This window comes from Toxorhynchites rutilus, chromosome 1, assembly GCF_029784135.1.
Source record: "Toxorhynchites rutilus septentrionalis strain SRP chromosome 1, ASM2978413v1, whole genome shotgun sequence".
Classification (NCBI taxonomy): domain Eukaryota; kingdom Metazoa; phylum Arthropoda; class Insecta; order Diptera; family Culicidae; genus Toxorhynchites; species Toxorhynchites rutilus.
The window spans coordinates 199,859,660-199,876,820 of NC_073744.1; the positions used below are offsets into that span (position 1 = coordinate 199,859,660).

A 17,161-nucleotide genomic window follows, 5' to 3' on the forward strand; every position below is an offset into this window, starting at 1 on the left:
TGATCACGAACATCACCTCACGGTGAAAACGAGATGAAGTGTATATAACCTTGCATACAAAACATCTCGCCCCCACCGACGCTCGTAATGAGGCCCTCTGTATCATACTTCAATCCGGAATGCTACTCCTAATGATCCCCGATAATCGTTCGATTAATCGATTAATAGAATAATTCCCACAGAAATCGATTATTAATCGAACGAACACTGTGCAACCAATAATCGAAGCGAACGAATAATTTACGTCGATTAACCGATTCAAACCTAGAGAAAAAAAAACGTACGGCCGCTGCAGTTTTATCCTGAAATTCAATCACCATCCCCGACGCTCCCATAAACTCGCAAACGAAACTCAATGCTGTCAACGCGAATTGAGCTTCGTCCACGAGTCCAAGGAAGCGCCAAAGATAATAACTAAATTTCAGGCGGAATGCACACTTTTTGATTCCAGATGGTTTTCTAGCAAATGAGAAATATTAGTCTAACTAATTATTCCTCTCAATATAACGATTAATCGATTATTAGATTATTTGGGATGATTAATCGTATCGAATAACAAACTGCTAAAAAGTATTCGATTAACTGTTGAACGATTAATTTAAAAAAATCAGGGATCACTAGCTACTCCCTTTTCATCTGCTCCCCAAAACTGTTTCATGCTTGTCTCCATTCTTCCTAAATAACTTCCGTCGTTCCTTGAAACATTGCACATTAAATTATGCACACCACCATCATTGCGCGGCATTTCTTACGAGAGAAAACTGCTAGACTCTTGGGAGAGTGTATGGAAAAACACGCGCAATATCTCCTGTCTCAATTATTCATAGCTGCATACATAGATGCAAGTATAAACGAACATACGAAATTAAAAATATATTCAAAATTTTCCTTTCGCTGCTTTATTATTTGAGTATCAAATGTCTTCCGCGGTCCAGCAAAACATTTTTTCTTAATAGCATATGAAGTCCGCTATCAAAAGCTATGTTGGAAACAGTGTTTGCCAAATGATCCACTCATTGAAAAAATCGCTTTCGTTCGTTCAAATATGATCTTTCAGGAAACATTTCCCCCAGCGGTATTCTATTGTTGTTATGTGCTGCAAATCACGACACAAAAGAGAACGAGACAACTCTGCATCGGCTCGCACTTCATTGCACACCAGCATGCAAGCAAAGCTATCATATACGCTTTCGGCGCAGAAAGCTTATTTTCTTCTTTGCATCTAACATATGCATACCGACCTCTCCATGTATCATGAAACAGCAGGATCGTACGGACAACGCAAAGCGATAGATTCATATTCAGCTAATGTAGCAGATCCTGATTTTTAAGTCTCAGAGAGTGCAAACTATATGATTATTTAGCTCGATAGAGGCTAAGGGAAGGGTAGTCAGATTATATTTTCCATTTTGAACGCCTCTATCCCTTGAAATGTGTATATTCATATAGACCGCATAGTTTTACTAGCAACACCGCTCTCTTTCCCCATTTGTTGCTCTCCGCAAATGGTGACCGAATGATGACGTAATTTTTCTTGTATCATTTATTGCTTTGCACTTGCCTGTGCAGTGGGTTTCGCTATAGTAGAGCGGGACGATATATGCGGTTCAAACTTGTATGCAGGCTTCGAAAATGGTATGCGATGTTTGATACAGATCGGATATGCAATCAACAGTCTTCGTTCCTCTCTCAGTTTAATCACTAAATATTACACAAGTGATTACTGACAATCATACAAGTATCTGAATGATCCTCTCATATTTGGTTATATGTTCGTGAGAGTTTACTTGCATGACACATTGTGTATCATTCGATTTTGATCGAAATCCAAACACTGGTTGGAAACAAAAAATAGCTTTTCTGCGAGAACACACTTGTTGTTGCCAAATTATATCTAACAGTTCTAAATAACACTACCTATTCCTCCATCGGACCTCTACTGTCACGAAAGATCTGAGCAAACGAGAGTTACAGATGCAGAGATATAGAGAGACTAAGAGAAAGAGCATAACATGAAGAGACTTAGCCTGATTGTATTCATCACGTCACTGGTGTAAATGCGGGTTTCATTCTCTGATGCAGCCCAATATTCTCACTGTAAACTGCTCTGCACTCCACACACACACACATAGATATTTGCGCGTGTCCATGCAGGAAATATGCAAAAATGAACGCTTAACACACTGAATCGCTAAACTTCACTACTTTCTATTGCAGCATTTCACTCCACTTCATGTAATAGAAAGCTAATAAAACATGTACAAAGGATCTTCCGATCTCTGAAAAAAGTTTTCGGACCGGTTTGGAAATAAAACGTTTTAATCACACCACCGAAATAACAGAAAAAATGGAACTAAGCACGGAGCGAAACAAAAACATGTCTATGCACGACGACGCTCCGCGCGAGACCACTTCCATATTGGCGGACCAACGGCAGAGTAGGAACAACTACGCAGCGGAAACGGGAAAAACGAATATAATTAAACGTAAACGCGGAGACTATTTTATACGTCTTTATTAAACTGAGCGTTACTTTGGAATGAAAATTGTTTCTTCGTTCTCTGTTCTCCTAACATCATCAGGGGTGGGTTCACCTCCTGCGCATACTGTAGGGGTGGATTCACGTAACAACTACGGGGGGTCTCCAATACTCCTCCTCGTGGATTCAACCCTGGTGTACTCCTTCTTAATCCGGTACTGGTACCAAACCCAGCTCCATTGCGAACCTCTTCACCTTCAACGACCCTAGAGGTTTAGTGAGGATGTCCGCGATCATGTCTTCTGATGAACAATATTTTAGGTTTATCACTCCAGACGAACACAAGTTCTTGGTGTAATGGAACCGTGTGTCGATATGCTTGGATCTCTTCTTCTGGTAGTCAAAAGAGACAAAGTCCAAGCAGCTTCTGTTGTCCTCAAATATAATCGTTGCGTTGATCTGCTTCTGGTTCATTTCTTCTAGCAGCGATCGTAACCACACTGCTTGCTGCACCGCCTCTGATACGGCCACGTACTCGGCCTCCATTGTCGACATGGCAACACAGCTTTGCTTCCGACTCGTCCACGATACTGTTGTTCCACCTAATCGATACAAGTAGCCGCTGCATGACTTCCTGTCGAACGTGTCTCCCGCCCAGTCTGCGTCACAATATCCTGTCAATTCCAGCTTCATTTCGTCCTTTCCACCCAACCTCAACCCGTAATCAATGGTGTAGATCAGGTAGCGGACGACTCGTTTGGCTTCCGTCCAATCGACCGCTGTGGGGCAACTCACACAACGGCTCAGTATACCAACACTTGCGGCTATATCCGGACGACTGTATGTTGCTAGGTAGAGCAAACATCCGATTAGCTTGTGGTAGTTCACGTTATCCTTCAACTTCTCGCTGTCGAGTCTCAGCTTGAAATAGTTCGTGTCCATGGGATATTTCGAACCTTTTGCTCCCTCCAATCCAAAGCGTGTCGCGATTTTCTTGATAAAGTGGTCTTGCTTCAGATAGTAAAATTCGTCTTTCTTGATTACTCGCATTCCCAGGAACCAGTTGATGTCCCCGAGTGTTGTCACCGCCAGCTTGTCACGAAGAGCCAACTCAATTCTTCTTATCTCCTCACTGTGTTTACAAACGATCACGATGTCATCCACATATATTAGCAGAAATATCCACTGGTCATTTTCCAGACGCTTCCGAAACAAACATGTGTCCGACAAACATTGCTCGAAAATTAAATCTTTCAGGATTGCAGTCATGGTCTTATGCCACACCCTCGCGGCCTGCTTCAAACCATACATACTTTTGTGAAGCCTACAAACTTGGTGCTCCTTCCCGGGAATTACAAAACCTTTCGGTTGGCGCATGTGAATCACTTCCTCCAGCGTTCCGTATAAGTACGCGGTCTTTATATCTAAATGTTTAACCTGTAATTTCTGGTGTCCGGCTATGGTAAGTAATACACGAAATGTAGATTGCATAGCAACGGGGGCTGAAACTTCTTCGTAATCCCAACCGTAGCGCTGACCAAATCCTTGGGCTACAAGCCTGGCCTTGAACCTGTCGACATTCCCAGCCGCATCTAACTTTTTCTTAAAAATCCATTTGCAGCCTATGACGTTGCAACCGTCCGGTGGATCTACTAGCTCCCAAGTGTTATTGGAAATGAGAGACTTGTATTCCTCGTTGATCGCCTTCATCCAGTCATTCTTCTCCTTGCACGTCGTAGCTTCTTCGAATGTTGTTGGTTCTCCGCAATCTATCGTAGCCAAACCAAGCACGTAATCGTTAAATCTCGCTGGTAATTCACCTCTTGTCGAACGACGGGGAACCTCTCCGCGTTCGGCTTCCGCTTCATTTTGTTGTTGGTCCTCTATGGGTTCGGCTAACTCCTCCTGTCCGTAAAAAATATCTTCGGCAGTGTCGAACCCCAGCAAATTCTCTTCATCATCATCCGACTTCTTATCAGGCTTTGGTGGCACCAACACAACTGTCGATTCTTTTATATTCGACTTATCGGTCTTTGACGGCGTTTCCTTGTCCATGTTCACATCTTCCACAAATTTGACATCCCGACTAATGACTATGCGTTCGGTTTCTTTATCAAGGAATCGGTATGCTTTTTGTTGGTTAGAATAGCCGATAAATACTAGCTTCCGAGCCTTAACATCCATCTTCTTCCGCTTCTCGGCGGGAATCTGCACCCATGCTTCTGAACCAAATATCTTGAAGTGCTCGAGATTCGGCTTCCGTTGATACCACTTTTCAAACGGCGACATTCCAATTGACCGAGACGGCACACGATTTTGGATGTACGTGGCGGTTAGGACCGCCTCGCCCCAGAATTTCTGCTCCAGTCCTGTATCTCGAACCATACACAAGGCCATTTCCTTCAAATAGCGGTTCTTTCTCTCTGCCACACCGTTCTGTTGGGGAGAGTATGGCGCGGTAAACTGGCTCGCTATTCCTTCCTTCTTCAGGAAACTTTGTAGCTCGTTCGAGATGTATTCACCTCCACAATCCGATTGCAGCAGGCGTGGCGTCTTTCCAACTTGAGTTTTGCAAAAGGCCACAAATTCTCGTATCTTGTCAGCAGCTTCAGACTTCTGTCGTAGAAGGAACACAAATGCCATCCGAGTGAAATCATCTATCAATGTCAGGAAATATTTATTCCCACTGGGCGTGCTCACCATCGGACCACTGATGTCAGTGTGCACCAGGTCCAAGAGCTCCTTCGATCCACGATCGGCCGTTTTCGGGAAGGGGGTTCGCCCCATTTTGCCCTCTAGACAACAACGACATGTCGTTCTCATACCGCAGTCCACTATCTTCAACCCAAGTGCCTGTCCATTCGCAGAAATCGCCTTGACCACGTCGGGATCACGATGGCCTAACCTGCGATGCCATGTATGCTGACAATCTAACGTATGAGATGGCTGTAAACTTATCAATGCCTGCTCCGGCGTACACAGCTTGTACAGGCTGCCATAGCGACTGGCCACGGCCACTATTTCACCGTTCTTGTTCCGTACTTCGTAGTCATTCTCACTGAACATTACTCGAAAAGTTTTACTTGCGAGGGTACTCACTGAAATAAGTCCACTCGTCAGCTTCGGTATGAACAGCACATCCGCCACGGCAATTTCGACCGCATCACCGTGTCCGTTGATAACAATGATCGTCCCATCTCCGATACCTGCTACTTCCGCCTTTTCACCATCAGCCAGCGTTACGTTCATTCCCTTCGTCGACTTTATAATCTTGAAGAAGTTCCGATCGCCTGTCATATGGCGCGACGCAACGCTGTCGACGAACCAACTAGCCGGCTCACCTTGACCGACGATCCATGCAACCGGTCCCTCCATGCTCTGCACTTTCTTCACTTTGGGATCTTCTTCCTTCTTGTGCTGACTGGTATTTTCCTTCTTCTTTCCGGATTCCTTCTGCAGAAGACGGCAATTCCTCTTCAGATGACCCGGTTTATGGCAGTGGTAGCACACACGACTTTCTTTGTTTACACCGCTACCTCCACCACCACAGCTTCGACGATTGTGATGATGCTCCGTTAGCAATGCTTTTCCGCCACCAGCCGCAGCACCTTCGGATCGTTCGCGTCTCTTCTCAGCTTCTGCCAGCAGCTTAGATTTCACTAACTCTAGCGTTAGCTCGTCGGCAGGCCGTTGCTCCAGGGCAGTTGCTAAAGCATCGTATGACTCCGGCAACGAGCATAGCAGCATCGCAACTTGCCACTTTTTGGGAATCTGATCAACAATGTCCGCAATGCGCTGCAGCAAATCGGTGAAATCCTGCAAGTGGTTCTCCATGTTACCTCCTTCCGCTAGCTCCAAGTGGGTTAACTTCTTCAACAAATACACTTCCGACCCTTTGTCGTTGTAATTTTTGATGGCTTCCCAGGCAGCTTTCGCACTGGTACACGCACGAACTAAGCTCGCTTGGCTGTCATCAATCCACAGACCAATCGTAGCACGAGCTGTCGAATCCGCTTCCGTCCATGCTTCTGTCACCGGCTCCGGTTTCGCGTCCACAATCACACTCCAAAGCTTTCCCCGAATGAGAAGCATCTCCATTTTAAATTTCTACGCTTGATAGTTGTGGTTCGTTAGCTTTGGCACCGCGAAACGTTGTCCGTCCGCCATCTTCTTTTTTCTTCCGCACTCACGGGTAAACGACTAAACACTCGCGACGAAGAACGCGACTTCCGTACCGCAATTTATCTAAATTTTCACTTCTTCTACTCTGGGCCCATAACCTATTGGCGGACCAACGGCAGAGTAGGAACAACTACGCAGCGGAAACGGGAAAAACGAATATAATTAAACGTAAACGCGGAGACTATTTTATACGTCTTTATTAAACTGAGCGTTACTTTGGAATGAAAATTGTTTCTTCGTTTTCTGTTCTCCTAACATCATCAGGGGTGGGTTCACCTCCTGCGCATACTGTAGGGGTGGATTCACGTAACAACGACGGGGGGGTCTCCAATATTCCATAGATCTCTTTTCTGTAGGACTTACCATTTTCGAGTAAAACAAAAATATTTAGCCCTTTCCATATTTTCATTCCATATAAATTTTCGAAAAACATAGTATGCCAAGTTGCTTAATTAGCTAAGATCTTCACGCCCAGAAAGTTTCATTAAGTTATGAGAGGGAAATCGAGTTGGCGCGAAATCCGTTAATTAGTCGATCCATACATTTGTTTTGAATTTGCTCCGTTATATGCGATTCAGCTTAACCCGGTAAAACAAATAAAAAAAAGAAATGGGTGGGTTATATCTAAGATATAACCGCAAGGTTAACGTGGGACTACCTTAGCTTAGCAATCATATGTTTGTATTGATTAAATTTTTGATTGAATGAAACAATTTCCGAATTCAATTGAATCCAATATATTTGCTTTGTGACTAAATAGATTGTATGATGCCATGTAAGGTCAATTCATGCATTGTGATAGATTATGTTCTTCATTACAAGTAAATTTAGGACTGTCATCCTTTTACGTTTGGTGTGATGGCATCTTGGTTTTGAAGTCTTTGTTAGGCAAACACATTTCAGTCGGAACTAGAGACGTCGGTTAATCGCTCGATTAATTCAAATAATCGAATATCTGCAATTATAATCGAGTAATTTGGTATCGAATAATGAGAAATCAAAATATGAATACATCGAATAGTTATCACAGTAATCGCGATTAATGAAAAACGAAACCATTTTCAAGATTAATACATTTTTAAGTCAAGAGTTAGGCTATGGGTTTTTTTATCAATCATGAAATGGTAAATTTATCAATATACTAAAACATCATTTCATTCAACCGTGATTCTACTCCATGTTTATTTTACAATTATATTTAATGCAACTTTTAAAATTATAATATCATAATCTTTTTTATTATGCATTGTCTGTTCATTATTATTACAAGAAAAAAATATTCGCTCGATTAATCGAATACTGAAAGACAATCATTCGAATGAATCGAATATTTCGAAATGATCCGACGATTAATCGATAATCGAATAAACGAAAAATTTAGACATCTCTAGTCGGAACAAAAATGCCACCGATTTTCATGAATTTGCAATGCCAATTTCCGCACGCTCCATGGATTTGAAGTCTGTGTTAGGGAAACACATTTCAGTCGGAACAAAAATACTCCCAACTTTTATGTATTGGCAATGCAGATTTCCCCAACGCTGCTTGGTTTTGATGGCTGTGTTGGGGAAACCGTAAATCGGGCCAATCAAAACAAGGCAGTGAGGGCGTTTAGATAACGCTCAACATTTTACAGTTATTCATATGTTTTTGTAATGAAGAATAACATTTTATTAATTGCGATAGAAGCGTAGAAATATTCCCTATCAATTGATTCAAACATCTTTCCGATCTAGTAAGAAATGTTTGAGTTATAAGCATTCGGCATCTTTCATTTTCCCCTGCATGTTCTGTATTTAGGTTTTCATTTTACCTCCCATATACTCCGGTTAAACGTAGTCCCACGTCAAAAATGAATGATAAATATTCCCCCTCGCAGATTTATCAACTGAAATCCACCTAGTCAACATCCAGTAACTATCTATTCTGTTGTTAGAAATTATAAATTACAAAAAACTGTTTTCGGACGAATAAAGTTGGCTTCGAAAAGTTCAGACACCCAATAGAACGATACTCACAGCAACTGCTGGGGAATGATATAGCAGAGTTGACTCTCGAGCATGATCTCCTGAACGCTGATGTCTCCGCCCAGTCCCGAATGCAGTCGATATGTGTGAATCTGCAAGCAAACAAAAAACTCTTTCACGAAATATGTCGTCCAAAAACCCACCCAAAAAACTTATCATACTCACACTCGGATTGGTGAAAACCAGCGACACCTTCGAGGGCGGCGGTATGAACAACTTAACACCCAGCTTGGGTGGCAACGATTGCGAGCGTCTGTGTCCGATTGCGTGTTGCTGCTGCTGCTGCTGCTGTTGCTGATGGTGTTCAGTCCCAGCTTTGGCCGGCGATCGCGAGGTTTTCTTCTCCGTGTCCGGAGCGCACGTAGCGATCGTGATGAAGCCCGCGTTCCCCCCGCAGGGACTTTGCGTCCGCAGGGGGATCCTCAGTCGAGACGTGTCGGTGACAACACCAAGCGCTACCTCGGCCCACCCGATCGGGACCGCCGTTTGGGTGACCTTCTCGCGCACGTCGTACGCCGTGAAACGGATCAGAGATTTCGCATTCAACCCATCGCCAGCGCGGAATGTGATCGTGCAGATGAACTGTGGATTCGAGCTGCGCTCGATCACCTCAGTACGGCCATATTTGACCCAACCGCTGGCGGCACGATTACTGGATGTGACCTGGACCACCACCGATGGGTTCGGTGGCTTACCGTTGCCGTCGCAGAGCAGATTATCGCAGGAGATGGCCGATTCGCATATTGGAATTTCGTTGAGCTCTGTTGGGGAGAGGAGAATGCGTTTCTCTTTAGACATTTGCTTTGACGGGCTGACGATCGAACTGATTAGCCGTTTCCCAGATGGTGGATTCGAAAGCGCGAAAAACACAATGCGGTCGTCTCCAACTGAATCGCTTCGAAAAAGTGATACGTTATCGAAAACAGAACCAATCTGGGTAGACTACTGTGTTGCGGAACTTGGAGAGTAAGTGGAAGGAAGAAAAAACGCAAAAAGTAACGTTCTGATAATGGCAGAATCACCGTGTGATTGCGGCGAAGCGCTCTTTTTTATTGTAACGATTATAACACAGTTAAATGCATCCAAAAACACTACATTACAAATACTTTGGTCCAGCAAAAGTTGGAGACAACCGTCGATATGTCGCGATTAACAAAAAAAAAACAAATAAAAACACTAACATCTACCACGCGATTCGATCCACCTGTGCACACGCGTGAAAACCAGCACCTCGATTAAAAGCTAATCAAATCACCTATCTCCTTGCCGGTCTGCAACCGCAGCATGTCCACGTCGACGTCGTGAATGGTGCCCTGCTTTTTGTCGATCTGCTCCCGCAGGTACTTCAGCTGGGCCCGCTTGACGTCGTAGCCGGCCAGACCGATCGCTTGCATCCATTCCAGCCGCTCCTGGTCGGTGTTGGTGGCGAAGCGCTGCCGCAGGCCGTCCTCGAACTCTGTTGGTGTGGAACGAGAGATGGTACATTATCAGTCAGCTATTCATTATTATTGTACATTGAATTACAATTTAGATAAGTTCAATTTTAGAGTGTATTCGAACATCTATCAAATGATTATATTGTATAGACACTTTAGGTAACTTCAATTATTCGTGTATTCAGCATAGTGATCCCCGATTTTTGAAATTAATCGTTCATCAGATAATCGAATACTTTTCATCAGTTTGTTATTCGATACGATTAATCGCCCCAAATAATCGATTAATCGTCACACTGAGAGAAATAATTTGTTAGACTGATTTTCTCATTTGCGAGAAAGCATTCTGGAATCAAAAAAGTGTTCATTCTGCCTGAAAATCAATTACAGTAGAACCCCGATTATCCGTGGAATAGTCGGGCTAGATCACCGCGTATAACGAAAATCGCGGATAACGCAATAAAGGGCTAAAAGTGAGGGAAAGAAGATATTTTCAACATGAAAACCATGTTTTATCAATACAGAAAATATTGAACTATCCATCTGTATGGTCGTGTACATCAGTGTTCAGATGATGTGAAAGCCATGACCAAAACAAAAGAGCATGAGTCTACCACTCACTGACAAATTTCGGGAAGGTTTATAGATTTACTAAGGAACTCGTAGTCGCGGATCATCCGCTCGCGGAAAATCGAGGTTCTATTGTATTATCTCTTACTCTTACCTAAACTTGGAAACAAAGCTCAATTCGCGTTGACGGCATTGGGCTTCATTTACCAGTTTAGGATAAAACTACAGCGGCCTTACGTTTTTTGACGTAGGATTACGTCTTTCGGGAACATATTGGGGTACCAATTGAAAAACGAATTTCGATCGCATCGTGAAAAATGTCCAATTTCAAACGCTTATTGCTCAGTCATTTCATGACGGATTGATGAGATTTTTACATCAAAACATTGTGGCACTCTATAACAATTTTTCACCTTGAATAAAATAATTTATATCATGTAATTAACTATCGAACAATTGAAAAATCTCAACCTCTATCCAAACGGTACTGATTGGTCGAAACTGACGTCATTTCTTTTTCGCCTGCTTCGCTTCTTTCGTTCCCCGATAAGTCAAATATTTGCATGGCGAGCGAGTGGGGGCGCCTATTTCTCACATACCAACTGATATAAAAGGACGGTAGCATTTTTGGATTTCTCATTCTCGTTCAACGCTCAGATCGGCAAACATCTGAGCTTCTAGTGTGCAGTGCTCTACAAATCAACCATAACCATACGGTGCGGCAAAGGAGAGGAAGCCATCGGCAACCAACGATGGATGCGGTGCGGCAAAGGGAGCAAAGAAGAGGAAGCAGCGGAGAGCATCGAATTAAATCTAGTGTGCATTGCTGGTGCGCTCCTCTTCGCATCAACAATTGGATGCGGCAAAAGAGGCAGAGGAGCGAAGTGCATTGCATCGCATCGTATCACACCCGCTATCCGTCGTTTAGCTCGTCGTGGTGGTGCCAATCAAACCCTCGCAAATCGACGCACAGAAGCCGATGGCGCCAAAGTCAAGGACTGAAACGCAGCAGATTCCGTACAACTCATTAAACCATTACAGTCCTTCTTAGGACTATCAATTTGTTTTGAAACAAAAGAGTTTATTTTACTGTTTTCCACTTACCACAAAAACTATATAAGATCGATCAAAAATACTGTTTATTTTTACATTTTCTACTAACAACTAACATGGATCGTATCACGTCAAAAACATACGTTTCTTCAACCACCTTTTACTGGATTTGGCAAAAGAAGCGAAGGACATATGCATGCATGTATATAACGGAACGCTCCAGTCATACACAGCCCGTTAGGGACGAATGACCTTTGGGTTAAAGTCCCTTCAAAAACAAGAACGAACGATACACAGCCCGTATCAGACAAATGCATGAAGGAATTCTATAAAATAATATTTTTGCGGTGCCTTTGCGCCAACTACACGGGCGAGTAGCACCATAGTAGCAAAAAATGTCGAAGTTCGTGACATCTGGTAGCAATATTTTTCTTCTTTTGAATTATAGAGACTTTAAACTTTACGTTCATTCGTCTCTAGCCCTGAGAAGGGCCCTTGCGAAGAAAACTAGTTCATACTCTTTCTCGACCTACCTTTAGAAAGACATTTTCATTGTCGCTCAGCACTCCTCAGCAAACGAGTCTGCTTTCGGCGGCACCAAGCGACGCCATGAGCAATATTCATTTAGGGAGGCAGATTAATCTCCCATCGAACTAGCAAGCCCGAAGGCCCCTGTCCTAACGGAAATATCAACTTCTAATTGGTCGAAATTGACGACACATGCGGCGGTTCCCTAACAGAGACATCTAAACCAAGCTGCCTGGGGGAATCGACATTGCAAATACATGAAAGTAGGGGGAGCTTTTGTTCCCACCGAAATGTGTTCCCTAACAGAGATATCAAAACCAAGGTGCCCGAGGGAAATCGGCATTGCAAATATATGCAAGTTAGGGGCATTTTTATATTGCAAGTAGGGTGAGTGATATGATTAATTATAGCAAATAAAATTTAAATTTGGAACTTTAATGTTGGTTGCTTCTTGAAATTCCATATTAATGACCGATCGCGTCTTGTGAAAAAATGAGCACAAGTGTAATTGTAATATTATATATGGTAGCAGTTGTGTTAAAAATGATCCGCTCGAGAACGGGTCGTTCAGTTTAAGCTGTCTGTTTTGATGTGTTCATTTTCATCCAAGGAAAGTTCATGCGGCGAGAAAAAATTATAAAGTGAAGAAATATTCGAAAAAGTTATTTCCCATATGTTCTACATATAGTATTAGGTGTTGTAAGTCCAATTAAAATTCGCATTGGGTTGAATGAACACTCAGAAAGTAAAAATTATAAAACAAAATTACCCTTTCCTTTTCAAATATGTTTTTTTCTATATTAAAGTAACATGTTTTCACTGATGAGAGAAATTGATAATTGTGTTCGGTATTGGTAATTATCTTATATTACATCTAGAGTTACAGAGAGTGAGTTTCATTATATCTCATTCCACTTCGGCATCTTCTATCTGATACGCACCACCCAACGACTCGACTGGCCACCATATCATTATCAAAGAGTTTAACGATGTAATTCTTCAAACATATCCAAAATCAACAAATAGCCTAACGGAATCCTACGTCAACTATGCGGTCGTGTCTCGGACACAGCCCTCCTGTGACTTTTTTCTCTGGGTTTGTATCGATTAATCGACGTAAATTATTCGTTCGCTTCGATTATTGGTTGCGCAGTATTCGTTCGATTAATAATCGATTTCTGTAGGAAGTATTCGATTAATCGATTAATCGAACGATTATCGGGGATCACTAGATAAACATACTGCTGTCAAAGTAATTGTTGAAATAAACTTTCTTTCCGACTTCGGCTCCCAAACAAGTCACACGTCTTTTTATTATACTCCGAAGAATTGGATTAAGTATCATATAGTAGTTTCCCTCGGATTTCCCTCGGTGATCCGGAACACATCAATTATGTATTTTAAAACTATAATTTAGGGGCGGTAGTTTTGACTAGGGTTATGCAACATCTCATTCACAATTCGATTCAAAGTTTTATTGGATTCTACGTGTGGAACAGCATTATTTTGGAGGATGTATTTCTGCAACAGTAGTAATCACATAAGTAAAATATGTTCCAATCAATATGTCATACAAGTTATCGGCGACTTTTCATGATGCTTCAGGCGGTAAACAAATTCTGTGTTAAAAAAGAGTCGTCCCGTATCTTAAAGCGATCTAGGAATATTTTGTTAAAGAAACGCAAATTTTCGCAATCCGTTGAAAAAAATAAGAAAATTATGAGAATCATCAAGTATTTGGGATGAAGCTAAGACTGCGGAAAAAATAAAAATGAATTGTTAATTTTTGACGTAGGACTACGTCTAACCGGAAGATATAGGGGGTAAAATGAAAATCTAGGCACTGAACATGTAGGAAAAAATGAAAGATTTCGAATGCTTATATACTCGAGCCTTTTTAATAGATCGCAAAGATGATTGCATCAATTGATACGAAATATTCCTATGCATCCATCAGAATGAATAAACTATTATTTTACTTGAAATAAACAACTGAATAATTGTGAAATTTCAAGCATTGTCCACGTTTTGGTCGGTCCAATTTCTGCTCCTCAAATGGTTCCGACCAAAAGGAGCAACCAGAGCAAACGCGGAATATAATTTAAATACAAGCAGAATATTGTATTGTAAGCCACTCCCCTTTTGATTCTAAAGCCAGTCGAGTAGAAAAAGTTGACAGTTCCTTTCCGAAATCATCATTCATTTTCTAACCGCGAAGCAGAGCTTATATGATAAGACCAGCGCTCATACACTAAGAGCCTCCGCAAACTGAAGACATTTCATCGGCCGATAGTTTTTACAAGCTTTGGGCTAGTGCAACCACCGACCCAACAGGAGCAATGCATTGTGCGCGTATGCATATCTCTCCGTACCGATCAAGAAGCGGAACAAACTTTTGGATGATAAAAAAAGTATGCAGTCTGCGGGAGCTTCAAGGCCACTGTCCGTCGAATATCATCAGCAACGACCAACGAGTTTTCATTTCGTTGTCATCCAATGGACAACCCTCACCCATCGCTTTCGTGTAATCGATCCAGCACACGATGATGACACTGATGCCAAATTGCCTGTGGCTGCATTCAGTTTTTCTAGAAAAGCACATTGGCAAAATGAGGACGTTATTTTCGACATCGCGAGGACAAGAATAAATCAATCGGCGCTTTTCAGGGCCACCAAATTTTTCACAAAAGAGTTATTACAAGTTATTATGAGTTCTTACCAGTGTTGAAAAAAATCATCGTCGCTAAGCTAAAATGCATGGATTTTCGGGATATCTTCTTCTTCTTGTATGGCGTTAACGTTCCCTGTGGAACTTTTGCCGTCTCAACATATGCATTAACTAGCGTCATTCATTAATACTTAGCCTTGAATGTATTCCGAGGGGCAAGCTCTAGAATACGCGTGACCACAGTGCAAGTCGGAGGAAATTTCTTTGACGAAAAATCCTCCGGCCAGAACGGGAATCGAACCCGAACACCCGGCATGATAATGTGAGACGCTAACCACTCGGCCACGGGTGCACCCTATTTTCGGGATATGTTGCATCGAAAACCTACATATTTGAAACGAAAAACAAAATGACAGATCCAGACAACCAGTAAATATGAGCAAATGAACTTTTGTTCGTCACTATGTTTTGAATTTTTGTTTTTCCACCCAGTGTCATTTTCGTCTTGATTATTGAAGACGTCAGAATTGAATTTCATCTTAGCCAAATGAATATCAGCTTTTGTTCCAACTTCGGTTGGTTTTTATTTAGTTCAGACTTTTATTGTACTGCTGCTGGAGTCCTTTCAATCAACGCAGGCAAAAGGAAGATTATGATATGTAATCCATTTGACCATCGAGTCTTGGAGCCATTGTTTATCAATTCAAATACAGCGTTTAGGGGTCGTACGCGGTTTTTTACTTGTCACTATCCAAATGTTTTGTGAGCCCGTGCTTCTTTGCAGCTGCCGTGTTCGAAAATGCCGTTGTTACCGTCGCCCCAAATAAAATCCTGCACGATTTCTCGCAAAGTTCGTTCCATCGAACTCTGGCGTTTTTGTTCTCTAAATGATCCAGCCTGACTATTTTTTGACGTAGAACTACGTCTTTCATTAAGGGTGCCAAATCAGAAAACAGGTCACGTTTTTATGAAATAATGTCAACATTAATAACTATTTTTGCCGCGAATGGATTTTGGCGATTTACATACCAAACGAATCGGAAATTCCCTAAGATTTGTTTGATATGCTATACATTACAATCTCATAGTCTGTATATGGTTTAAATTGATGAAATTTAAATTGATGGAAGCATTCCCATTTCCTCATACATTTGTTCTGTCCATTTCCCGAACTCTTTCCCGAACAGAGCTGTCAATAACGAGCAACTTATCGACGAGCAACGAAGTGGAAATCGTAAGATGTAGGGTCTCCGTGAACAAAGGAAAGGAAGAATAACGAAGGGAAATATTTGCCTAGAGTATAAACAGTGGATTTCGCTGAGGCAAACTTTCATTCTTCGTGAGGAAATCGACTGAACAACGAATGCTTTTCTCAATGCAATGGAGGTGGAGGAGTAATATTATGGATAAAGTAAAGTTTTTCAAGGGCCTTTTTGAAGGTTAGAGGCAAATGAACTGAAGAAGTTTTAAAGCCTCAAGCATGGAAGGAAGGCAAACTTTTAGTATCGTTCTGTATTCAAAGCAATGAATATCGCTTCTTCTTCCTTGTTTTGCGTCATCACATATCTTCGTTTCGGATTGAGCTGTGGACGCGATCAAATTACTCACTCGCTGATGTCTCTGGCATTGCAATCATTACATCAAACTGACGCCATTGCATGAAGGTTCTGAGCTACACAATTTTGTGGGGAATCATCAAGCTAGGCTATCGTCAGCTCACCAAGAAAATTAATGTTCTGGAATTTTCTCAGTGATTTGGTTTTGCATGACGGTAGGAAAACTCTCTCCACGAAGGATGACAGCTAAGCAACAGGGCTTTTGTTGAGAGAGCGAAACGGAGATAAGTGTGTGTGTGTGTGTATATTTAGTTGCTCCAAGCGATCGATATAAGGATATTTGTGTGCGTACTTGCGTGCTTCATAACCCGTACGTAAAAATAGTGCATCTTCGCATGCATACATGAAACTCCATTTTTATCAACTCCCGTGTGCATTGGCCCTATAACGATGCAACAATCGCCTATTTTTTTATGCTATGATTGACGTTTGTTTGGTGTTGAAAATTATGCAGTCGTAATGATAAATATAAACAAGAAAGATAGCGGGAGGGAAATATTTACACTAGGGTATTGGTTATGAATCTCTACTGAGGCAAATATTCAGCCTTTTTCCAATCAGTTAACATTGTGTGTTCTGCCATCAATGCATTGAACTGACGC

General features: G+C 42.0%; 1 protein-coding gene across 8 annotated transcripts in view; it reads right to left on the reverse strand.

The window, feature by feature from the left end:
* Nucleotides 1-17,161, reverse strand: part of LOC129763292 (type II inositol 3,4-bisphosphate 4-phosphatase) — a 207,589-nt gene that overhangs the window by 181,722 nt on the left and 8,706 nt on the right. For all 8 annotated transcript variants that reach the window (XM_055762193.1, XM_055762192.1, XM_055762190.1 and 5 more), the window contains 3 exons: nucleotides 9,944-10,144; nucleotides 8,854-9,449; nucleotides 8,680-8,780 (listed from right to left, as the gene is read on the reverse strand). In XM_055762193.1, coding sequence (XP_055618168.1) covers nucleotides 8,680-8,780; nucleotides 8,854-9,449; nucleotides 9,944-10,144 — 898 coding nt within the window. The remainder of the gene's footprint in view (nucleotides 1-8,679; nucleotides 8,781-8,853; nucleotides 9,450-9,943; nucleotides 10,145-17,161) is intronic.